This window comes from Suricata suricatta, chromosome 11 (assembly GCF_006229205.1).
Source record: "Suricata suricatta isolate VVHF042 chromosome 11, meerkat_22Aug2017_6uvM2_HiC, whole genome shotgun sequence".
NCBI lineage: Eukaryota > Metazoa > Chordata > Mammalia > Carnivora > Herpestidae > Suricata > Suricata suricatta.
The window spans coordinates 42,724,604-42,750,081 of record NC_043710.1 but is presented as its reverse complement, the minus strand read 5'-3'; the positions used below and the strand labels follow the sequence as shown (position 1 = coordinate 42,750,081).

Sequence of the window (25,478 nt, the reverse complement as noted above, 5' to 3'; positions counted from 1 at the left end):
TACTTAGGGGTCACAGGGACCCTCATTTATAAGGAGATGATACAATTCTTATGAACGTATGGTAGGAAGCAAGACTTGAAAGCACTGGCAGGTTCTAAAATATATAGACATTTTCTTTTATTATCTGCCACCATGTCTAAAATACCTCTGTATTCCAAACTCGGTTATTTGGATTCTAATTTCTTCTTGAGTCCTCTATTAAACTGGACGCATTCCACACTACCCATTAATGACAATACCTGATCAGAAGGGGGCTGGCATCGGCAGTTAGAAACAGAGGCCCCAGGACCAGAGCAAGATGGAGTCAAGAAAGGCTGAGAAATACGTGGTGTACGTCAGGCTCTGCACCCACGGCCCTTCTTACTCAAGCAACACCTGTCATCAGCACCTTTGTTTTCCTCCACGGATCATTCCACCTTATAAGTCATAAAAGCTTAAAGAAATAGCTAATGCTTATCATTGCTTTAGTACTGTTTTCAAAGACACACCTGTGTTCATTTGGCTTTATGATGCTGTGACTTTTGTCCAAACGCATATACTGATTAGATTTGTTTTAAAAAAAGAAAGGGAACCAGCTAGCCTTCTCCCAGAAAACATCCATGCGCTTTCAGCGCCTTTCCGCACAGATGAGGTAGGGCTGGGGCTGCAGCGTCATGCCTAATCTGGGCTTCAGATCTGGGGCCAGTTCATGTGGAAAATGCAGGTGAAACTTGTGAAGCAATGTTGTAAAAAACAGGAACATTTCCATCTGAGCCAACTGTTCTCCAAGACAGTGTCTTCTCCCTAAAAACAAGACAAAACAAAACAATACATTTTTTTAAAAAAAATCCACAACATGGGGGTGCCTCGGTGGCTCAGTTAAGTGTCTGACTTTGGCTCAGTGAGTCTGAGCCCCGCGCTGGGCTCTGTGCTGACATCTCGGGGCCTAGAGCCTGCTTCAGATTGTGTGTGTGTCTCTTTCTCTGCCTCTCCCCTGCTCACATTCAGTCTCTCTCTTGCTCTCTCTCAAAAATAAATAAACGTTAAAAAAAAAAAAACCTCACGTTATTTACCAAAATTTGTATCTAATATATGGGTACTGTTTAGGAAATTTGGAATTTAAAGAAAGTTATGTTTATTAAAAAGAAAAATTGGTACTTCAGCTCTCAGAGCCCATTTCTTCACCTTCTTTTGTCAGATCATGGACTTCCGTAAGCTTATGAATCCCCTTCCACACTTCCCTTGCATGTTGTAACACAGCCCAAGATATGCCACAAAAGATCGACTTTGAGGTAGACATTTTGTTCTCTAAATCCAGAAGACGTGCATTTCCTTTCAAACGACTGAATGTGAACCCTTCCCCAATGAAAGGAAGAGTCTTCAGTCCACCTTCCATGGATCTTGTGATCTGTGTATTTTTTCACAGCAGAAGCCATATTTTTGGAGATGAGGTAAAATAAATGTGAAGCTAAGAGAGTTGTGTCTTAGTTTCATTTCAAATTATGGTGTCCTGTGTTCTCCTGGGTCTCAGTTTCTCAAGCTCTCTGTTATGGACTTCTAGCTCTATAAGTTTTGCTTAGAAGCCAAAGTCCACAAAGTAAAAAAGTTTCAGAAGAAGCCAGGGCTTCTTAACAGTTTCTTTCTAGTTACAAAATTAAGTGTTGAGCAGAAACAGGTGTAAATGACTTCTAATTAAACCATTCTCTCCTGTAAGAATCAATGCTGTGTTTCTGGAATTGGAATCTTTAATTCTACAACAGAATGCTTCAGATTAAGAGGTCACACATGAACAACCATCATTACACTCTGTCCTGAAGTTATGCCCCTATGAAAGTCCTCTTACCCAGGGAAAAAGGAACCAAAGCTTCCTTCTTAGCAAAATATCCACTGCTGTCCAGAAAACGCTCAGGATAGAATATTTCCGGGTTTCTCCAGTACTTTTCATCAAAGTGTACAGAATAAAGATTGGTAATTACTGTCGTGCCTTTAGGAATGGAATAACCACGTACAACTGTGTCTTCAGAGGTTGCATGGAAAATCCCTAATGGCACTATATTACAGAATCTTAAAACTTCATGCAAAACTGCCTTGGTATAAGGCATTTTGCATTTGTCATCCCAAGAAGGCTTCGCAGTGGGTCCCATAATTAAATCGATCTCTTTCTGAACTTGTCCTGTCAGAGAAAAAGTGTTCAAGTTATTATGCAATTCTTAGTATTATATCCAAAGTAATTGCCCTTTGAGACAAAACAAAGGATCATCTATAATAAGTCAACAGGGTATGGATACAACCAGATTCAGGTTTTCCATCATCTGAGAGTTCTATTTGAAGATATGCCATATATCATGTGCAACCAGAAACCAATGGTCTGAGTCACTTTGTTGTGAAAAACACACTAAAATTAATAAAAATAAAGATTAACAATTAAAAGTAGTTAAAAATAAAAACTAACCCTACCATTGGAATTACATCACTCTCAGCAAGGGAAATAGTAAAACATAAAACTTGACTTAAAAAAATAGCTTTCAGGTCCCAGCTCTGCCACCTCTAGGGGCTGAGCTTGGGCAAGGCAGCCATTTAACCTTCTCCCTCATTTATAAAATGGGAATTATAAGACCTATCTCTGGTGTTTTTACATGACTTGGGATAACAGATATATGAAACTCTTTGTAAATTTTAAATATTTTTCTTCTTGGCCAGTACAGTAGAAATTCCCAAATAAAATGCTCTGTACATAGCCAAAGACTCTAAAACATGTGTGAGCCCTAAATGTAAGGACAGCCCTGAGATCAACAGACGCCTCACCTTGAATGTTAGGATAAAGGGCCATGAAAAGAATTGCCCACCGTAGCACATTGGTGGTAGTTTCGGTTCCAGCAATGATGAGTTCACCCACAGAAAAAATAAGATTTTCTTTGGAGAAAGTAGATGATGGGTCATTTTTACCTTGATCCATCTCATCTAAATAAGCATCAACGAAATGCTTAGGTAACTGAGGTTTTCTGTTGATGGAAGCTTTTTCAACAAGCCTGGAGAGAAAATCGTAGACCACAGCTGCATTTCTAAACAGCTGTTGATGTTTTCCAAAAGGTAAGATGCCAATCCATGGAAAGGCATTATACAGGAAGACGGAGGCACTGGCAGCTAGTTCCACATTTTCACTAAATAACTCAATCATGTGCTGAAAATCAGTGTCTTCATAAGTGAATCGTTCTCCAAAAATGATCAGATTGGTTATGTTTGAAACAGCATTTGTTATTAACTGTTTCAGGTCAAAAGGTCTACCTTTGTATGTTTCAATAACATCAATAAAAAATTTGGTTTCTTCTAAGATTTTAGATTCAAAAGACTTTTGGCCATATCCAAAATAGCGAAAGCTATTTACAGCCAATCTTCTGTGGTCAATCCATCCTCGACCGTATCTGGAATTGAGTAAGCCTAAAAAAACAAAAGTATTAAAAAATTTGATCATTCCAACATCCCTGTATCTAACACCTGAAAATGCTATGGAGTAAAAAAGGGTTGTCAGTCATTCTTCTCCAAATTCTCTTTCTATAAAACTAATACTAGACACAGGGGTTTTAAGCCTTGCTTTCTGCTACTCATTAGCCACAGAATATTGTCAACAGATAAAGCTGGTCTACTTTTTATCTAGGGACAGGAAGACAAGACCTGTAATTCTCCCACCACGTGAAACTGGACAGTCTTAGGTAATTCATCCTGGGTGAATTAGACCTGGTGACTTTATTCTCTAACTATAAACTATATTTGTCTAAAACTAATCTAAACTAAAACTATATTTGTCATCTATAAATGACAAGTGACTGAATGTTCCATGGGCAAAATTTTAACAAACAGCTGGAAATCATCCTTCAAGGATTAGAAATTTTCTGCATTAAGAGACTAGATTTTAGAATACAGACTTCCTCCTGTTAAAAGCATATCTTACACAAGGTAACTCTGGAAGAGGCCAAGGAAAGCTGAATGAGGTGTCAATTTAGTGGAAATATTCAAGCCTAAAGGAGGATACCAAGGACTGAATGTTTGTGTCCCCTCAAAATCCATATGTTTAAAGTCTAACCCCCAAGTGATGGTATTTGGAGGTTGGGCCTTGGGGGAGGTGATGAGGTCATGAGGGTAGAGCCTCATGAACTGGATTAGTGCCCTTACAAGAAACAAAAACAGAGATGATTATTCTCAGCTATGCGAGGATAGAGGGAGAAGTCATCTGTCTACAAGGCAGGAAGTAGGCTCTTCCCAGACACCAGATCTACTGGCACCCTGATCTTGGATTTCCCACCCTCCAGACCTGTGAAAATAAATATTTATTGTTTATGGTACTAAGTCTACAGTATTTTTATTAAAGCAGCCCAAATGAAGTCAGAAGGACAGAGGGCAAAGATGAAACTCAAACTTCCAATGTTGATATTGCTTGCCTTAAGATTTCAGTCTTCACGGTATACTCTGTTCTTATGTCACTACTATAGAATACACTCCCTTTAAATTAACTATCAAGATGCACCCCTACATTTACTGTAGTATTTACAACAGCCAAGATATGGAAGCAACCCAAGTGTCCACTGACGGATGAATGGATAAAGATGATGATATATATATACAATGGAGTATAACCAGCCATAAAAAAATGAATGAAATCTTGCCATTTGCAACAACATGGACGGATCTAAAGGGCATTATGCTAAGTAAAATAAGTCAGCTTGAGAAAGATAAATACCGTGTGATTTCACTCATGTAGAATTTAAGAAATAAAACAAAGAAAAAAGAGACAAACAATAAAACAGACTCTAAAATATAGAGAATAAACAGTGGATTCCAGAGGAGAGGTGAGGGGGGGGATGGGTGAAACAGGTGAAGAGGATTAAGAGTACACTTATCATGATGAGCACTGAGTAATGTACAGAATTGTTGAATCACTATATTGTACACCTGAAACTAATATAACACTGTAGTTATAAAACAGCAGTTAATTATACTTGAATTTAAAAAGTGATTGGCAAAAAATAAAAAAATAAATTACCTGTGAAAAGGAAAACAACCTCTTTAGCATATATATTTAGGTAACATGTGCTTTACTCAAAATTTCATTCATAACTGGTAGATACACATACCTAAGACAAAAATGTCACATTCTCTTGTTTACATGAGGTACCTATGAAATTTACATTTCAGCAATGGTTTTTGAATTTGGAGCTTATGATAAAAATTAACCGTACATAAGAGGGTCTGAAGTGCTGTGCAGCCATCTTATGTTCCCATAGTTCACTGTCTTTTCTATATTCCCAAAGGACTATTCATTCAGCAAATACTCATTCAACATGTATTTACGGAGACCTACTATGTTCCAGGCAGTGTGCTGTCACAGACATACCCGTAAATGAAAGAGGCAGAGATCCCCACTCTCCTGGACCTTACATACTAGTGAGGAGAGGCCAACAAAGAAATTATACAGCAAGGAAGGAGACACAGGGCGGTCAGGAGAAGCTTCACTGAGAAATGACGTAAGTGAAGAGACTGGACATGAGAGGGTGAGTCAAGCGGATAGCCAGGGAACAGCTAGTGTAAGGGCACGGGGATGAGAGCAAGCCCGAGAGGTGGATGCATATGGGACACATGTGCAAGGAGGTTAAGAGGAGCCTTGGCATAACTCTACACAGGCCAAGCGTGGGCTGCACCCACCTACAGGGCGACTTCTACCCAAAGACTGGGCTAATGGTGGCTCTGATTTCCCACTTTCAAATTCAGTGCATATGTATCTTAAAAGAACACATAATTTTCCACTGCAATTTGCCTTGGAAATATCAAGTTGAATGTTTACTTTATCTTTCTTTATAATAAAAACAGTCCAAACTATAAATCCTATAGCTTTGAAAAATATATAGTATTATACTTTATCCCAAATATTACTGATAACCTCATCTTTCATTTTCAGAATTTCTTTAAAGGTCTTCTATTATAATTGTGGTTTAATTTCTTATTTGGCCCAATTATTATTGAGATTTGCATCTCAATAATAGAGGCTGAAGATTTGTGTTTTATTTATTTTATTGCTTTCAAGCATCATTATACTCTGCCTGAGAACTTGTCCTTTACAACTGGTATTTTCTTTGCATTAGTTGATTTGCTTTGTGATTTAACATATGGTTAATTTTTATTTTCTTTTCACTGTCTTTATGTTTAGTCTACACGAACAAAATATTGTTACATTTTTCTTTGAAATGAAGTGTGAAGCTCTCATTAAAGTGGAGAATTTTGGACACCATTATTATATAACTGTTATACTATTAAATATTAAAACCACTGCATCTGACTTCAACATTCTAGTTTAGGCTTTCTGCTCACCAGTCTATTACTTTCAGCCTTTCTCTCTTGTTGAATATGGAAACACCCAACAGATCAACACTAAACCAAACAGAAGCTAGTCCTTTACACAAATCCCACAATTCTTCATTTACATGTGATTCTGGTTAGTAGTTTAAAAAGGCTGCTTCATATTTTATAAACAAAATGATAGTAAAAAATGTCATCAAGTACTCAAGACTAGCTTTACACTTTTGATTCAAGTGTGCGTGCACATGTGTGTTTTCCTAACATGTTTCACAAAACTTGCAGATATTATTAAATGTTAATTCTACAAAACACTATTTGTAATATTACAGACTGGATTACAACAACAGAATTAGCACGGATTGGTCTAAAATATGGGTGTAAGACCTGAAAGGTCTTTAAATACTAAGTTCTGTAACCTAAATTAGTTAGTTCCTGTTTTTCAGTACAACAGAATCCAAACTCTATGTACTAAATTTACATAGAAGAAGGAATGTATTTAAAACAGTAAACCACTAAACAAGTGAAAATAAACATACCTCCCATTTTTGTCATCTTCATGAATAAAGGAAGGCATGGTCTGTCTGCAAAAATCTCACTTTGATGAACAAGGCATTCTTTTATTACATCATAGCCATTTAAAACCACAGTTGATATTCCTCCAAGATCTAAACTGAAGATCTTCAAGAAGAAAAGAAAAACAGCATTTAAATGGCAAAATGTATGGAGCAATACAACCATGGAAATCCACCTGTGCTAAGTCCAGCTCTCCCAGCATTTGTTACTTCCCTGAAAATGGAAGGATTTATTACTCAACTGACAGTGTTTTGAGTACCTTCTCTCTACAAGGCATATCAAATACTATGAGTCCATTACCCAGTTAGTACCTGGAGACATAATCTTATAGATGGTAATGAAAAGAATACTGGGCTCCTGGGGTCTGCGTTCTGGTTTAAGCTTTGTCGTTAAACAAATGGAGGACCCTGGGCAGAACACTTAACCGTTTTGGGCTTCGCGGTTGCCACAGAAAATATGATACTTGATTTAGATGTTCTTTTAAGATTCATTCCAACTCAATACATTCAATGGTATCTAGGAATCTCTTTTTATTCCCAAGATAAATGAGGAAGCGACACCATCTACATATTATTTATTACTCCAGGCTTAGGTAGGGGTTACTTGAGAGAGAATCTTGAAATATAAACATATTATAAGTAGGCTTATTTGTATTTGGGTCCCTGAATTCCATGAAGTCAACAAAGAGGGCCTCTCAGGGAATCTGACTTTGGAGAAAAGGCCTTTCTTTACCACAGAGGCACAGGTGGATGCCACTCAGCCAAGGGGAAGGCAAGACAGAAATTCCATCCTAGGCCTTGCTGGAGTTCCTCGTGCGCTTCAACCCAGGTTCACGTACAATGAAACATCTGTAGTCTATTCTAGCCAGTCCACGACAAGAGACTAGTCTAGCGAGGGAGCAATGCTACTTTATTGGTGGGGTGCAAAGATTATGGATCTTCTTCCTCTCAGGGTTTGGCTGAGACCTTTTCAGAACCAAAATACTGAGTCAAGCCTCATCTCCTTGCAAAGTAGAAGAGCAGATTTAACCATGGTTCACATGACTCTGTCAAAAACAAAAACAAAAATAGGAGGTTTAGTAGAGAACATAAGTTCAGCAGAAGTAATTACAGGGAAAAAAAGTGATGAAGACCTCCAGTCTCCAAACTGTAACAGAAGCAACTGACTGAGCACCAGAGTCTTTGGCTCAGGATGGGTTCTGCCAGCTGAGCAACAGGAACACCCAGAACCTTGGGGAAGTAGCGTGGACTGTGTGTGCCAAGCAGTGGTATTAGTCAAAAGGGGCAGAGTGAGAGTTTTAGCGCAAACGGAACGGCTACCAGCTGAGGAAAAGGTGAGACTTTTGGCTCCCGAAGCAGTAATGAAACGGTCCTCAAGTCATTTCCCAGCAGTCTAATTGTAACAGCTATAAAGGAAAAAACACCTCCTCCTGGGCGCCCCCTCTACTCCGGACACTCCCCTATAACCCTATGACACCAGATGTGAGGGCTTTCCACACCTCAGCAATTCTGGGACGCCAGCTGAGTGTCCTAGAATTTAACCCAATTCTGACACTACCCACCTTCTGCCTTCCCCAGAGGAAGCGGAGGCGTGACTGAAAGTTCCAACTTTGGCTGGAAATAATCATGCTTGGTTCTCCTGGCAATAAACTCCCATTTTAGGGTCTTTCCAAAAACCACCTCATTAACATAAACTCCCATGTGGTTGAAAGGGGCTTGTTATGAATAACAAAAGACACCTTTATCATTTAGGAAATTCCAAGGACTTTAGGAAGTATATTCTGGGAAAGGGACAAAGACCAAATATGTATTTCTTATTATAAACCACAGGATCCCAGCATGAAAGAATGGCATTAGAGAACAGGAAAAAAGCAGACTGATGATCTCACAGGATGACAGAAGACCCCAGAATTGAAAGTGTGTTACTGTGGAGGCAGAACAAACGTGCAAGTCACTGTGCGGGGCACAGCCATCAGGTGTGGACACTACAGATTATAAAAGCCAAGGAGGAGCCATGGGAGAGAGGATTGTTACACAATCCACTTTTACTCAAAAATGTGGTCTCCTATTTGAGGGTAAAATTGGGGAAATTGTTATCTGAACCTGTATCTATTCTGGTATATGCTGTTTTCAACGACTTCTCATCTAGAAGTTAATCTATGAGCTTTAAGTTTCTTCCCTTCCCCACCAACCAGCTCTACCCACAATGTTTCACTACCTCAGGTAATGACCACTCTGTCCATCCTTCTAGCTCTTCAGGACCCAAGTTGCCCCTGAGCTGCCCAAGTAAACTCTTTTCTTCCCAGCCCTAAGAGCCCATAGCTCTTAGTAGCTATGTTGTTTCCATTTCCAGAATATAAACAGGACATGATAATTTCTTACCCTTCCATCACTGACCCTCTGACCCAAGTCACCTTCGTTTTCTCCTGTGTTATCATAACAGCTTCTCAACTTGTCTCTTTATAGGCAATTCTCGACATGCATACTCCCACTTCATGGCCTTTGTAGGTGTTCTCTTGGCCTGTAATGTCCTTTCCCTAGTTATTCCTATAGTTTAAGCTTTGGCTCAAATGCCTTCTTTTTTGCAGTGAGGCCTGCTCTAACCCAGCTAAAATTTCATCCCTTAGCATTCTTCATCTCCCTTACCTTAACTGAGTTTATTTCATACTCTGTACTCTAATGAATTATGTACTTTACTTAGTGTATTTACATTGTCCATCTCCCCGCTCCCCTCAGCCCCCAGGAGAATGTAAGCTATACCAGGGCAGGGATTTTTAACTGTTTTGCTTCCTACTATATCTTCACCCCTAGGACAGAACATAGCAGATGCTGAAAATTGATAAGCGTATGTTGAATTAATGACTGGTGGCAGAGACATACATATAAGCACACTATTATATGATATCGTGGGTGAAGGACTAGTATGTGAAAAGTGTCATTGATGAAACATGATTGCCACACACTTTTCCACATCTGCTTGGTTGTTTTCTCATTTGAGATGCCTCCCATGACTGCCATGGGACTGTTCAAACCATACCAAGTCTTTAGGGAACACCCCCACTAAAGCGTTCCTTGGTGCACTCTCCTCTCTCTCCTTTGAGCCCCAACAGCACAAGCTGAGATACCTCCATGGTATCTCTTATTTAATACTACCTTGAACCAGAAACCGGAAATATTCTTGTCTTCTGCTTGCCTGCTAAATTATAAATTCCACAGAATCAGTGATTTCATCTCTGTCATCTTCTGAACTTTCCATAGAATCTCACACAGTGCCTTGCATTAAAGTCTCAATAAACTCTTCCTGTATAAATAAATTAATAAGCTGCCAAATCCACTTGTCTTTTAAAGTAAGGAACTGTTTTATGGTCCTTACATGCATTAACTTGAAACTAATCTGTAAAAAACACGTTTACTACCTTTGCTAGCTAAGAAATGCTTCTCAAAATTTGGATTAAGAGTAAAGTCACTGCTGAAGCCTATACATTCAGAGTGACTCTCCAAGGAAATGATACTTATGTGGTATATTTCCATTTAAGATTACCTTTAAAATGAATGTATGAGACCCAAGTGCTGGTTATTTTCCCTTCAAGGTTTATAAAAAAGGAACGGAATTCACAGACTACATAAAAGGAGATGTCACTTGAGGTGATTATCATTTCTCACAAGTTGTTTTCAAGTCTAGGTTTTTTTCTGTAAGCACACATCTCCAAACTAAGAAGACAGTGGAAAAATAAGATTCTATTTACAAATAGCCCTATAAAAACTTGCACAGCCTTCAGGAGTGTAAGAGCTAATAGTCTCATACTTTCAAAAAAGGTATAGAATTATAACAACTTGTACTAATTATAATACTTCATCAGAACTGCAAAATACCTGTAATGCAACGAGAGATCTTTAGGGTGCTTCACAACTATGATAAAGATCAAATGTTGCCAGGGAGGGCCCAAGATACAGATATAGGAAGACCTGGAACTCCCCTCCTCCAAAAACACATGAAGTCTACACCTATTCAAAAAGCAGTTCTCCTGAGGAACTGAGGGATGCCTGAACAGTGTTTTTTTTTATTTTACTGAGAGAGAGAGAGAGAGAGAGAGAGAGAGAGAGAGAGAGAGAGAGAGAGAGAGAGAGAATCTTAAGCAGGCTCCACGCTCAGTGTAGAGCCTGACATGTGGCTCAATCCCATGACCCTAGGATCATGACCTGAGCTGAAATCAAAAGCTTGACACCCCACCAACTGAGCCACCCAGACACCCCCCTGAACAACTTCTATACAACAAAAGATAGACCACATAAAGAATGACAATGCTGTGAATTTCAGCGGGGAGGGGAAGTACTAAGGGGCTGAGAGTAGATTCACCTGTGCTGAGTCACAGGAAAAACAAAAAAAGGCCATGGTTTAAAAGGGCAACTAGACTATAAAGAAACTAGTCCTAGAACCCTACCAAATGACAGGGGAACTGCTGGAAATCTGTCCAAGTCAGGAATGGCGAGTGCCATGGTTTGCATTTCTCCTCCATCTTGACAGCAGAGAAAGGAGCAGGGGCTGGGCACCATAGCCAGCCTGCAGCCTCAGGGAGCACTGGGTCCCTAACCCACAGCAGCCCAAGCCATCCCAGTCAGGAGGCCCCAGCACGGCACACACTGACATAGCCCTCGTCAGCTGTCTCACCAATGTGACGCAGGTGCAAAGCACCCTGGAATACTCCAGGCCCATGCCATTTCAGCTCCAGATGACTTGCCAGTGTACCCCTGATGCAGAGGGCCCAAGGACCTCCTAGTCCACACGTGCCTTGGCTTTAGCCACCCTGCCAGGGCACCCCCTGCTCAGAGGGCCCTGGGATCCCACTGGGACACCCCTCCACCCCACTTCCACCTACTTCACCTTCAGCTTCCTGCCAGGCTCTCTGTATGGAGCGCCCTGGGACCCCACTGGCTTACAGCCTCTTCAGCTTCAGCTGTCCTGCCGGGAGCCCTCTGTGTAAAGACCCCCTGGACTGCTCCAGCCCTTGCCCACTAGAGCAGCTCCAGCAGAGTGCCCAGGACCGCCAGCCTACATCAGCCACAGCTCCAGCCACAGCTCAAGACCACCTCCTCATGTTTAAGAGCAGTATCTATTCATTTAATTCATAAAAACAAACACAGACAGTCAAGCCAAATGAGAAGACAGGAGAATATTCTCCAAATGAAAGAATAAGACAAAATGTGAGAAAAAGCACTAAATGAAATGGAGATAACCAGTCTATCTATTCAAAGTAGGTTTGACTTCTGAGGAAGATGGTGGAATAGGAGGATCGTAAACTCCCCTTGTGCCATGGATACACCTATATACCACCCATATCAGAGTAAATAACCCAGAAAATTACCCAAAGACTGGCAGAACAGACTCTCCACAGCTAAACGTAGAGAAGAGTCCACATCAAAAAAGGTAGAAGGCAAGAGACCTGGTTGGAAAAACTGACCCATGAGGGAGGGCAAGGCACTAAAAGCATGGAGAAGGGAGAGAAGCAGACCCCACAATGGGTACCCCAAGCACAGGGGCCCTGCACCAAAAAGACAAATCCAAAGAACAGCTGGCTTTGAAAACCAGAGGGACTTAATATCGTGAGTTTTCACAATCAATAGGGGTTAAAACCTGGAACTTTAAAAATCAGTGCATGGGCTCTGGGAGAACTGGAGGGTGACAGGAAACAGTCTCCACCACTAAAGAGACAGCATAACAGCCTTGCTGAGATACAGCATACAAAGAGCAGTTTGCAAAACACCTACAGTATATGGGGAGATTTATTCATTAATCTCAGAGCCTGTGCTAGAGGGGCAGGGACTATTAGGAGACTTCTCCAAGAACAACAGAGCTGGCAGCCACTACTTCCTCTCCCCACCCTCAGCCTAGATACACACACACCTGGGGGAACCAGCGTAGTGGGAAGCTAGCTTGCAGCCTTGTGCTTTTCTGCAGACCTGTCTCCTCCAACCTTCCCTCAGCAGGAGACCATCCAAAGCAGCATCATAAGCCTGGCATTGTGCAAGCAGCCCTGACAGGGACCAGCACCACTCCAAAGTGACTCCTGCCCTGGGAGAAGGGAAGATAAACACAAACCCCAATTCCACTGCAGTGGGTGGAGGGTATACATTTGGTCAGCTGGAAAGCCATGTCCACCAGTGAAAGTCTTTCAGGGAACATCATAGGGACCACAGTCTGCAGTCTGGTGGGGACCACAGCCTTGGCAAATACCTGGTCTGACTCAACTCAAGCCCAAGGTGGCCCCAGACTGGCCCATTAGCAACACAGGGATCAAACCTACCCAAAGCAGGCAAAGAGAGCCCCAGTACATGACTGGACTGAAGGCAAATGGGGCTTAGCCACAAAAGTAGGGTGCACATAACACACACAGACACCCCTGAAGCACCAGGTTCTGGTGAACAGGGTACATGGCACTGCAGAGCACCATAGGATCTCTTCTTCATAAGGCCACTACTTTTAGACTAGTAGCTGATTTTCCTAACAGATAGAAACAAACACAGAGAGTTAGACAAAATGTGGAGACAGAGGACTATGTCCCACAAAAACAGAACAGGACAAATTCATAGCAAGAGAGCAAATGAAATGGAGAATAAATTCTGATAGAGAATTTAAAGTAATCATCAGAAAGATACTCACTAGACTTAACAGTGGAGGACCTCAGTAAGACTCTTAACAAAGAGATAGAAAACAAAAAAGAACCAATCAGAGATGAATAACTCAACTGAAATTGAAAATACACTAGAGGGAAAAAACAGTAAACTAGAGGAAGCAGAAGAATGGATCAGCAACCTGGAGGACATTGTAATGGAAAGCAATCAAGCTGAACAGTAGAAAGAAAAGAGAGTAATAAAAAATGAAGATAGATTAAGGGAACTCAGTAATACCATCGACCGTAACAATGTATGCATTATATGGACCCAGAAGCAGAAGAGAGATAAGATGAGGCAGAAAAAAATATCTGAAGAAGTAGTAGCTCAACATTTACTGAATCCGGGAAGGAAACAGAAATACACATCCAGAACGCACAGAGGGCCCCAAACAAAATCAACCCAAGGATGTCCAAACCAAGACACGTAATAATTAAAATAGCAAAAAGTAGTGACAAAAATTTAAAAGCAGCTAGAGAAAAGAAAGCAGTTATATACAAGGGAAACCCTGTAAGGCTATCAGCAGATTTTTCATTAGACACTTTACAGGCCAGAAGGGAGTGGAATGATATATTCAAAAGTGCTGAAAGACAAAAACCTACAAGTAAGAATACTCTACCCAGCAAGGTTATCTGTCAGAATTGAAGGAGAGATAAAGAGTTTCTCAGACAAAAGTTCAAGGAGTTCATCACCACTACACCAGCCTTATAAGAAATGTTACAGGGGATTCCTTGAGTGGAAAAGAAAGACCATAAGCAGGAGTAAGAAAAGTAGGAAGCACCAAAAACCGTAAAATTAACTGTATCTATAAAAATCAGTCAAGGGATTTACAACATAAATTGATGTGAAGTATAATACTGCATACCAAAAATGTAAGAGGGGAGAAGAGTAGTAAAAATTAGTGCTTTTAGAATGAGTTCAAAATTAAGTGACCATTAACTTAATATAAACTGCTACATGCAGAAGATGTTATACATAAACTTAATGGTAACCACAAAACTAGTAATAGACTTGCAAAAAATAAAGAAAATGACTGAAGAATATCACTTAAGTAGGCCAGAAAACCGTGAGAGAAATGAACAAGGAAGGAACAGAGAACTACAAAAATAAAACAAGTAGCAAAATGGCAATATGTACATACCCATCAATAATTACCTTGAATGTAAATGGACTAATCAAAAGACATAGAATAATGGAATGGATAAAAAAGAAAGTCTCATCTATATGTTGCCTCTAAGAGGCAGACCTAAAGATACCAGACCTAAAGATACATGTAGACTGAAAGTAAAGGGATGGGAATATATTTATAATGCAAATGGAAGTGAAAAGAAAGCTAGGTTAGCAATATTAATATCAGATGAAACAGACTTTAAAACAAAGACTAACAAGAGACAGTGGAAGACACTGTATAATCATTAAGGGGACAATCCAACAAGAAGACATAATAATTGTAAAGAGTTATACACCCAACACAGAAACACCAAAATATATAAAGTAGCTACTAAATTTCATACAGAAAAAAATCAGCAGTAATACAATAACAGCAGGGGATTTTTATACCCCACTTACATCAAAGGATAGATCATCCAAACAGAAAATCAACAAAGAAACAATGGCTTTAAACAACACATCGGACCAGATGTATCTGACAGATATATTCAGAACATTCCATCCTAAACGAGTAGAATACACATTCTTTTAAGTGCATGGGGCATTCTCCAGAATAAATCACATGTTAGGGCATAAAACAAGATTCAAAAAATTGAAAAAAAATTGAAATTACAACATGTATTTTTTCCAGCCACAATGCTATGAAACTAGAGAAACTATCCACAAGGAAAACATCTGGAAAAAACACAAATATATGGAGGCTAAATAACATGCTATCAAATAATAAATGGGTCAATCAGGAAATCAAAGAGAAAATTTAAAGAATACATAGAGACCAATAAAAATGAAAACACAAGAGGCCAAAATCTTTGGAATGCAGTAAAACCTGCTCTAAGAGTGAAAATTACAGCAATTTAGGCCTCCTCAAGAAGCAAGACAAATCTCAAATAAACAACCTAACCTTACACCAAAATGAGCTGGAGATATAAGTAATAAAAACCAAAAATCAGTAGAAGGAAGTAAATAATAAAGATCAGAGCAGAAATAAGTGAAATAGAAACTAAAACAAAAAACAAAAAAACCCCACAACAATACAATAGATCAATGAATCACGAGCTGTTTTTTTGAAAAGATCAATAAAACTGGTAAGCCTTTAACCAGGCTCATGAAGAAAAGAATTAAAATAAAATCAGAAATGAAAGAGGAAAGTAACAACCAAGTGCAAAGAAATACAAAGAATTATGAGATTACTATGTCAAATTGGACAACCTAGAAGAAATAGATTTCTAGAAGCATACAATCTCCCAAAACTAAATCAGGAAGAAAAAGAAAATCTGAATTGAGTGATTACCAGTAATGACATTGAATGACTAATCAAAAAGCTCCCAACAAACAAGTTAGGATGGCTTCACGAGTAAATTCTACCAAAGAAAAGTAGGAAGCACCAAAAACCGGGTTAATACTTATTCTCCTCAAACTGTTCCAAAAAGAAGAGGAGGGAAAGCTTCTAAATACATTCTACAAGGTCAATATTACCCTGATAGTTATAGCAAAGACATTACAACACACAGACACACACACACACACACACACTCACTCACTCACACAAAACCCCAAAATACAGGCGAATATCCTTGATGAACACAGAACCAAATGTCTTCAACAAAATATTAGTAAACTGAATTTAAAAATTAAAATGATCAAGTGGAATTTATTCTGCGGATGCAAGGCTGTTTCAATACTCAAAACTCAATCAATGTGATACACCACATTAACAAAATAATGGATAAAAAGGAATGATCATCTTAACAGATCCAGAAAAAGCATTTGAAAAAACTCAACATCTATTCATAATGAAAACTCTCAACAAAGTGGGTGCAAAGGGAATATATCTCAATGTAATAGAGTCCATATATGACAAACCCACAGCTAATATCATACATAACAGTGAAAAATTAAGAGTTTTTTCCTCCTAAGATCAGGAACAAGACAAGGATAGCCACGGTCACCACTTTTATTCAACATAGTATTGGAGACCTATCCACAATAATCAAACAAGAAATAAAAGTTATCAAAATTGGCAGGAAGAAGTAAAACTATTTTTTGATGACATTATACTATACAGTGAAAATCCTAAAGACTCCACCAAAACACTATTAGAAGTAAAAGATGCTTAAGTAAAGTTGTAGGATACAAAATGAACATACAGAAATCTGTTACATTGCTATACGCCATAATGAAGTAACAGGAAAATAAATTAATAAAACAATTCCACTTATAATAGCACCCAAAATAATAAAATACCTAGGAATAAACTTAACCAAGGAGGTGAAAAACTTACACTCTGAAATCTATAAAACACTTAAAAAATTTGAAAATGACACAAACAAATGCTAATGGACTGGAAGACCCAATACTGTTTAAATGTCCATACTATCAAAGCAAGCTAAAGATTTAATGTAATTCCTATCAAAATACCAACAGCATTTTCCACAGAATTAGAAATCCTAGAATAATCCTAAATCTGTATGGAACCACAAAAAACCCCAAATAGGCAAAACAATCTTGAAAAACAAAAATAAATCTGGAGGTATCATAATCCCAGATTTCAAGATATACTAAGAAGATATAATAATCAAAATACTATGATCTCGGCAAAAACAAAAAATAAAAAACAACAGACACATAGATTAATAGAACAGTAAAGAGAGCCTAGAAATAAACCCATGATTACACAGTCAGTTAGTCTACAACAAAGGAGGCTAGGATATACAGTGGGGGAAAAAGAGTCTCTTCAACAAACGGTGTTGGGAAAACTGGACCAATACATGCAAAGAGTGACACTGGATCACTTTCTCACACCAGATACAAAAATAAACTCAAAGTAAATTAAAGACCTAAATGTGAGTCCTAAAATCATAAAAATCCTGGAAGGGAACATGGGGAGTAATCGCTTGGTTATTTCCCTTAGCAATTTATTTATGGATATGTTCTTCAGGCAAGGAAGGAGACAAAAGCAAAAATAAACTGTTGGGACTACATCAAAATAAAAACTGTTACACAGCAAAGGAAACCATTTATTAAAAAAAATCCTGAAAAGGCAACCTACTAGATGCGAGAAGGTAACTGCAAATTTTATATTCAATAGGGTTTGATATCCAAAATAGATAAAGAAATTATACAACTCAACATCAGAAAAATAATCCAATTAAAAATGGGCAGAGGCCTCGAATAGGTATTTTTCCACATAAGACACAAACATGTCACAAGACACATGAAAAGATGCTCAACATCACTAATCATCAAAGAAATGCATATCAAAACCACAATGAGGTATCACTATATACCTGTCAGAATGATTGGTGTCAAAGACAAGAAATAGCAAATATTGATAAGGATGTGGATAAAAAGGAATCCCTGTATACCGTTAGTGAGAATGTTATTGGTGCAAATACTATGGATAACAGTATGAAGATTCCTCAAAAAACTGAAATTAGAAGTAGCATACAACTCAGTATGGGTTCATAGAATTCACTCTTGGGTATTTGTCCAAAGAAATTGAAAACACTATTTCAAAAAGATGTATGCACTGCTATATTTATGACAGCATTATTTACAACAGCCAAGAAATGGAAGCAACCTAAGTGTCCATCAATACATGAAAGTATGAAGACGTGATACAATGTATACATTATTATTACTCAACCATAAAAAAAGATGAGATCTTGCCATCTGGGACAAGAATGGACGCAGAAGCTATTAGGCTAAGTAAGACAAATACCATACGATTTTCTTTATATGCAGAATCTAAAAACAAAGACAAAAGCAGAAACAGACCCATAAATACACAGAACTGGTGGCTGCCAGAGAAGATGGACAAAATGCATCAAGGTGAGTGGGAAGTACAAGGTGCCGGTTATGGAATGAATAAATCATGGGAATAAAAGGTGTAACATACGGAATATGGTACTATAATAGCATTGTATGGTAACAGACGGCAGCCATGCGGTGGTGCGACTGGCATAGTGCACAGAGTTGCTAACCACTACACTTTATGCCTAAAATATAACATTGTGTGTCAACTACAATTAAAACACAAAAAGAATCAGAGGCACCTGGGTGGCTCAGTCAGCCAAGTGTCCGACTCTTGGTTTGGGTTCAGGTCATGTTTTCACAGCTTTGTGAGTTCAAGCCCTCTGTCGGGCTCTGTGCTGACAGTGCAGAGCCTGCTGGGGATTCTCTGTCTCTGCCTTTCTCTGCCCCTCCCAAGTGTTTCTGTCTCTCTCAAAATAAATAAAGAAATAAACTTAAAAAGAAAAAGGATCAAATGCTGTCATAGCTTAAAGTACTAGTATGTTAGGTGTGGTTTTCAACTTATGTTGAAATATGTTAGGTAGTTTTCAACTTAAGTGTGAGGCAGAGTCAGGCAGTTACCTACTGTTCAATTCATACATCCTTTTCATTTTTGCTCCTTTCTCTTCTCCTCTGTTCTTCCTGTACTTAGTAGCACTACTTGATTTTTACCACTTCCAGCAAATTGCCTCCTTTGTAAAGAACCATGGTCACCTCAAATAGTTGTAACAACAATAAAACTAATTACTCATGCCAAATTCTTAAATCCATTGAACCAGATCTACTTATCCCAAAATGACAGTCTTGTATAATGTGTAATCTATTTGGATAGGAAACTCAGGTTACCCCCTTCTGGAAAAGGATGTTCATTTTAAATACAGTGTTCCTATCAATTCAAATATTTATGTGTAAAAAACAATTTCCTGATCTGCAAGCCAGTGGTTCACATAATTAGCTTAAATATGCTTTTTAAATTGTAGACCTAATAAGTTGTTCTGTAATTTATAATCAAGAACATCTGAATAGCAGTTAACTGATTCTAGTTATTATTCTCATTACACAAGAGGAAAAATTAAAATTCAGGGAAGTAAAAGTCCAGTTTTACCTAAAAAAGAGGACTCAACTGTTAGTCTCAGGCTTCCTTTCACATCTTATGATCTCTAGAATAGGGGTGTCTGGCTGGCTCAGTGGGTTGAGGGTCTGACTCTTGGTTTCTGCTTAGGTCAGGATCTCGTGGTTTGTAGGTTTCAGCCCCACATTGGGCTCTGCAGTGAGTGTGGAGTGTGCTTGGGATCCTTTTTCTCTTTCAAAATAAATAAATAAATAAATAGTTAAAAAAAAAAAAGAATTCATTATGCTTTGAACCACATTCCAGAGCTCATATATAGTCAATGGAAATCACAGAAATACCCTCCATTCCTGGAGAACTGGAAGGCTGAAATATAAGAATTACATACATTTGTTTTACCTAAGTCCACTTTCCCTTTAACAACGTTAACTGTTAGCGAAGTACAAAAATCTAGGGTAATTCTTGTAAACACTAGTTCAGATAAGGTGCCAAGCCCCAACCTGAAATACCTCAACTGCCAAACAGCAATGCTCTACTTCTCCTTCTAAGCATTCACAATTTGTGGTCGGTATCTAGATTTGCTCTCTCGCTGGGCTTAAACTCCCTGAAATCGGGCCAAGTCTACCTTCCTCACCTCATCCCCAGTGCCTAGCACATCCTGGCTTGCTGCTGTGCCAAGGCCCAGGAAACTTCTGTCTCCTTCTGAGGTCAGCACACCCCGCCAAATCACAAGCTTGATTCCCGGTCTTGTCCCCTGCTGGTAGAGGGCTCGCCGCCGTCGGCAAGTCACTCAGCATTTCTAAGCTGAACTTTCCTTCTCTAGGTAGTGGGAGAGACCGGAAGTAGCTAGGCCCTCCAGTTGGCGGTGGGTTTACTTGAGGGCACCTTGAAAGGGAGGCTGGCCCACAGCGGTGCAGTCTCCGTGTTTGCTATGCGGCTGCTCCTGGCTGTTCACGGCGACACTGCTCACTCTGCTCACTCTGCGCTTGTAGGGCTCCGCACCGATTTTTAGTCACAAATTCATTCGCTTTCGCAATTATTCTCCAGAGCCCATCTTGGCCAAGGGCCTTCGCCTTTGCTTTCTTATCCCCACAGCAGACGCCTAGACCAGGCATCCTCAGATGCAAACATTCACAAACTTCTTTTAAAAACATTAATCTGGACCTAGAATTTAGATGCCTCATTTTCGCCAGAAGCCGTAGGCAGAACGAACAAACGCCTAACTCCCGCGAGCTGACACAAAACAAAACAAAACAAAACACAAATGGCTGGGGCTCCACTGCGCAGGTGCAGAGCACATCCTAGGCGCCTACGGAGCGCTCCCCGCTACCCCGCAGGATCACTGCGCAGGCGAGAAAGCACCGCCTCCGAGCCCGTGCTGGGGGCAGGACCTAGCTGGATCCCGCTGGGCTTTGGCAGGGTGGGGACCCTCGCTGGGCGGGGTTTTCCTTCAAGTCTTTAGCACACAGGGTTGGCGGTAGGGGGGAGGCGCGGTGTCCCGACAGCTAGGGCCCACGAGTCGCCGTTCAGTCCACCCCAGAGGAAAGTCCGGGCCCTCCCTACCCGTAGCCCGTCGGGCTGTACCTCGCCGTACACCTGGCTCTGCTTTCTCAAGTAGACGTGAGGAAGCTCGCCCGAGGCGGCCAGTGAGTAGATGTTGCCGATAAGTGGCAGACCCGACGGCCCGGGAGGGAAGCCTGTGGGCCGCCTCTGCTTCAGGAGCTGGTGGATCCCAAACGTGAAGAACAGCAAAAAGAGCACGGCTCCGAGCACTGCCACGCACGGGTCCCACATGGCCCGGGACAGGGGCTGGGGCTACGAACCCCCACCGCCAAGGAGCGGGGTCGCCCTTCTGCCCCGCCGCATTCCTATTGGCCGGACACCCCGAGGTCCCGCCCCCGTTCCCTGGCCATTGGCTGGTTGGCGTAGAGTCCTCTGGCCGCTCTCAAGGCTCAGAGTCAACAGTGCAGAGGCGGGTGCGAGCCTTTGGATTTGGGCGTGGCTTTCAGGCGTGCTCGATCCTGAAGGCCTTTTCCAGAGTGTTGATACCAGGGCCAGGGAAGAAGTCAGCCTTCCTCATTGGGCTGCTGCTAGCCTTTCTGAGGGTGTCTTTTTTAGTAACTATTAAATAAGGAACTCTTTAAATAAGCTATTTAAGAGTGAAAAAAAATTCTAAGATTATCAGAATTCAGTCTTGAGCTAAACCTGATAATCTTAAGACTTTCCACTTGAGAACTGACTCGTCAACATAAAAAGCAAATAATCTGTCCTATTTCACTCATTTGTCCTTTGGTCATTATGAGGCATTTTTTGTTTGTGATCTCCTAAGAATTGTGATTACACAGTATATAGGTAACTTGAGTCAATTATGTATCTTTTCATACCTTTCTGGTCTTCCCAAAATGGTTACTTCTTGGCAATCACAGAGGACTCACTAGGCTGCAGTTGTCCATGGATAGTATTTACTCTTCAAGCTTTCTAAATTAGCTAACATTAAGCAACTGATGCTTATTTGTTAATTCCCATTTGGTATTTGTTTCTACTCCAGGTTTGTTTTTTTTTTTTGAGCAGTTCTTTGCAACATAGGACCTACCCAGGCATGGGACTCTTCTAACAGCTGCCCTCTAGTTGTGATTCAGCAGTTGTGATTCATAACAAGAGTTATGTCCTTAGCTTAAGCCTCATTCATATAACAAAGGATGCCTATCATGTAATAGTATCCTAAGCAATGAGAGACATAGGTGAAAAGAGCAACAAAGTCCCTACCCTCCTAGAATTTATATTCTTGTGACAGGAAGAGGAATAAACAAAATATTTTTAGACAACTATAATCAGGGGTTCCTGGGTGGCTCAGATGGTTAAGCAGTTAAGCGGCTAAGCGTCTGACTTCAGCTCAGTTCATGATCTCAGGGTTTGTCAGTTAGAGCCCTGCATTGGACTCTGTGCTGACAGCTCCAAACCTGAACCTGCTTTAGAATCTGTGTCTCCCTTTCTCTCTGCCCCTTCCATGCTCTCTCTCTCTCTCTCTCTCAAAAATAAGTAAAAATTAAAAAAAAAAGAAATGTCTCTTTAAGAAGATGATATTTGAGCTTAGATCAAATAAGAAGGAGATGTATTAGTTTCCTGTTGCTGCTGTAACAAATTACCACAAACAGTGGCTCAAAACACACACTCACACACGCAAACTTATTATCATACAGTTTTTGAGCTCAGAAGTCCAAAATGGGCCTTCCTAAGCTACATGCTAGGTGTTAGTATGGCTGCATTCCTTCTAGAGGCTCTAAGAGAGGATCAGGTTTTTGGGGTTTTTTTTTTTTTTTTTGCCTTTTCCAGCTGTCCACATTCCTTGACTTGTGTCCCCATTCCTCCATCTTCAAAGCCAGCAACATCAGATTGTTTTTCTCACATTGGATCTCTCTTTTCTGCTCTCCTCTTCAATTTATAAAGACCCTTATTGATGACATTGGGCCTGTTTGGTTAATCCAGGTAATCTCTCCATCACAGAATTGCCTGTTTAGCAACCGTAATTCCACCTGCAACCTTATTTCCCCTTGCCATGAAATATAACATATTCCCAGATTGTAGCCATTAAGAGGTGGACATTAAGAGGGATCATTATTCTGCTAACCACAGGAGGCACACCTGAGGGAAATCTGGGGGAAAATATTCCAAAGAGAGAATATCAAGAGCACAGGTCTCCATATATTAAGCAAGCCCTATCCTCTGAGAATATTTTCAGTTTCTCATTTCTGTAGTTCTAATCCAAATACATTGATGATGAAGCCAGCCAGTTAGGTAACCTCAGAGTTTGGCTGTTTAACTGTTTTGAGCTCAACATATGGTATATGGATATCCCCACGGAGCTCCAGTGGTGCAATCGGTTAGCACGCGGTACTTATATGGTATGTGGATATCCCCAGATTCAGAAGATACATTTCACATGATCTCCAGGTACAGAGTATCTACCTGTTAAAACAGGGTGCTTCATAGGATCTTCAGCCACAGAATATCTACTGAATGCCTATTACAAATGCCTGATATATTATTATCTTTTGAGATTCCTTAAAATTTAATGTTTATTTATTTATTTCGAGAGAGAGCACCAGCAGGGGAAGGGCAGAGAGAGAGAATCCCAACAAGCTCTGTCCTGTCAGCCTGGAGCATGACAAGGGGCTTGATCTCATGACCACGAGATCATGACCTGAGCCAATATCAAGAATCAGACACTCAACCAACTGAACCATCTAGGTGGCCCACGATTCCTTAAAATTCTTATTACTCAAGAATCTTCTGGGATGCCTGGGTGGCTCAGTTGGTTAAGCATCCAACTTTGGCTCAGGTCATGGTCTCATAGTTTATGGGTTTGAGCCCCATATCAGGATCCAAGCTGACAGCTCGGAGCCTGGAGCTTGCTTTGGATTCTGTTGCCCCCGTCTCTCTGCCCTTCCTCCACGCACACACACACACACTCTCTCTCTTTAATATAAATATTTAAAAAAAAGAATCTTCTAGTAAAATGGAAAAAATAAGAGATCATTCCTAAACTTAGTCCTCAATGTCTTACCAAAGGCCACTGAAGATGACTAAAGATGGATGTAGGGACTGCAGATGGGGTACAGGGATGCCGAGGCACCAGGAACAGTGGAGTATCACCCGCAGGATCATTGGACGTCAGCCCTGCCTGCTTTCCCCAACATCATGAGGTTTGCAGGGTCTGGGCTGGCCACGACTGTTAGGCAGTATTGGTATTCAGTTAAAGAATGGTCCATTTCCAACATTTCCTAAAATAAAGTGTTAATGCTCATTTCAAAAATACCTTCCCATTCACTTAAAGTAAGAAGCGTGTCTTCTTTGGCATTCTCTCCCTGCTAGATTCACAGAAGAGAACTTCAGTCCTGACAGCAGTCTGACAGACTAACAGTACTAATGAGCTGCCTCCTCCTTCACCCACACCACCCCTTGAAGGATAGTGGCAGTAGGGGGGTGGTCCTCACGAATCAGTAACCGCCCCTCAGAACACAGATCCTTTCTTGTCACTGTTTATCATGTTTTCTCACTGCTCAGCTAAGAAAAAATAGCTCACTTTGTTCCCTCTCCCCACGTTTGCTCCTGGAATAATAGAAAATGATCAATAAAGTTTGAGGATTTTATTATGACAGGGATGTTTGGTGGGACAGGAAGTAAAGGATTTTACTGCTTCATGGCAGGGATCCTTCTTCCATCTGCAGAGTGGAATGGATACCTGGGGAAATGTGAAAACCCTGTAAATGTCTCCAACATTTCTGTGTACAGAACAGCAATGGTCTCCAGATTGGACAGTATTGCTGTGCTGGTACAAGAGCCTCTTTCTTGGCCTTTGGGAACAGTCCCTCCAAGGGCTCATTCTCAGTGGCAGGGGCAGATGAGTGGCTCCCTGCTAGTTCTTGGATGGCTGCAAGTCTGGCCTGAGCCCTGGGTGCTCATCTGACATTGCTCCCCCAGTGGACAGTGTTGCAAACAGCACAAATGCGTTTCTCTTGCACATTCCTTATGGGCACTCACACCTGTGTTTCATCGGAATGAGAGGAAATGAGAATCAGAGCAAGTGCAGGGGTGAGCCATAGTGGAATCTGAAGCAAAAGAAGAAAAACGATACTGATCTTGACTTTTAAAATTTTGATATCTTTAAAAAAGTATTTATTCATTTGAGGGGGGGAGGGGCAGAGAAAGAAGGAGAGAGAGAGAGAAAATCCCAAGCAGACTCCATATCATCAGGGCAATGCCCTATGTGGGGCTCAATCCTGTAAACTGTGAGATCATGACCCGAGCCAAGATCAAGAGTCAGACACTTAACCAACTCAGCTACCCAGGCACCCCTGATATCTTTTTTTTTTTTTTTA

The 25,478-nt window shown here is 40.4% G+C and overlaps 1 protein-coding gene across 2 annotated transcripts; it reads right to left on the bottom strand.

Moving 5' to 3' along the window:
- Positions 1 to 100: 100 nt before the first annotated feature.
- Positions 101 to 21,660, bottom strand: LOC115271698 (vitamin D 25-hydroxylase). Of its 2 annotated transcripts, none has more exons than XM_029914619.1 (5): positions 21,184 to 21,660; positions 6,864 to 7,005; positions 2,785 to 3,417; positions 1,823 to 2,152; positions 101 to 783 (listed from the first exon to the last, which is right to left on the bottom strand). In XM_029914619.1, the coding sequence occupies exons 1-5, from the start codon at positions 21,391 to 21,393 to the stop codon at positions 608 to 610; spliced, it is 1,491 nt and encodes a 496-aa protein (XP_029770479.1). In that variant the 5' UTR covers positions 21,394 to 21,660; the 3' UTR covers positions 101 to 607. The 2 variants fall into 2 exon arrangements, with proteins under 2 accessions (XP_029770479.1, XP_029770480.1); XM_029914620.1 differs by having other exon boundaries at positions 2,926 to 3,417.
- Positions 21,661 to 25,478: the final 3,818 nt, after the last annotated feature.

Excerpts from the sequence above, each read along its gene's own strand:
- LOC115271698 (XM_029914619.1), bottom strand. The coding sequence starts at position 21,393 with ATGTGGGACCCGTGCGTGGCAGTGCTCGGAGCCGTGCTCTTTTTGCTG. Across the intron at positions 7,006-21,183 it reads AGAGCCAGGTGTACGGCGAG|ATCTTCAGTTTAGATCTTGG; the intron begins GTACAGCCCGAC and ends TTCTTCTTGAAG. Across the intron at positions 784-1,822 it reads TTTGGTTCCTTTTTCCCTGG|GGAGAAGACACTGTCTTGGA; the intron begins GTAAGAGGACTT and ends TCTTGTTTTTAG.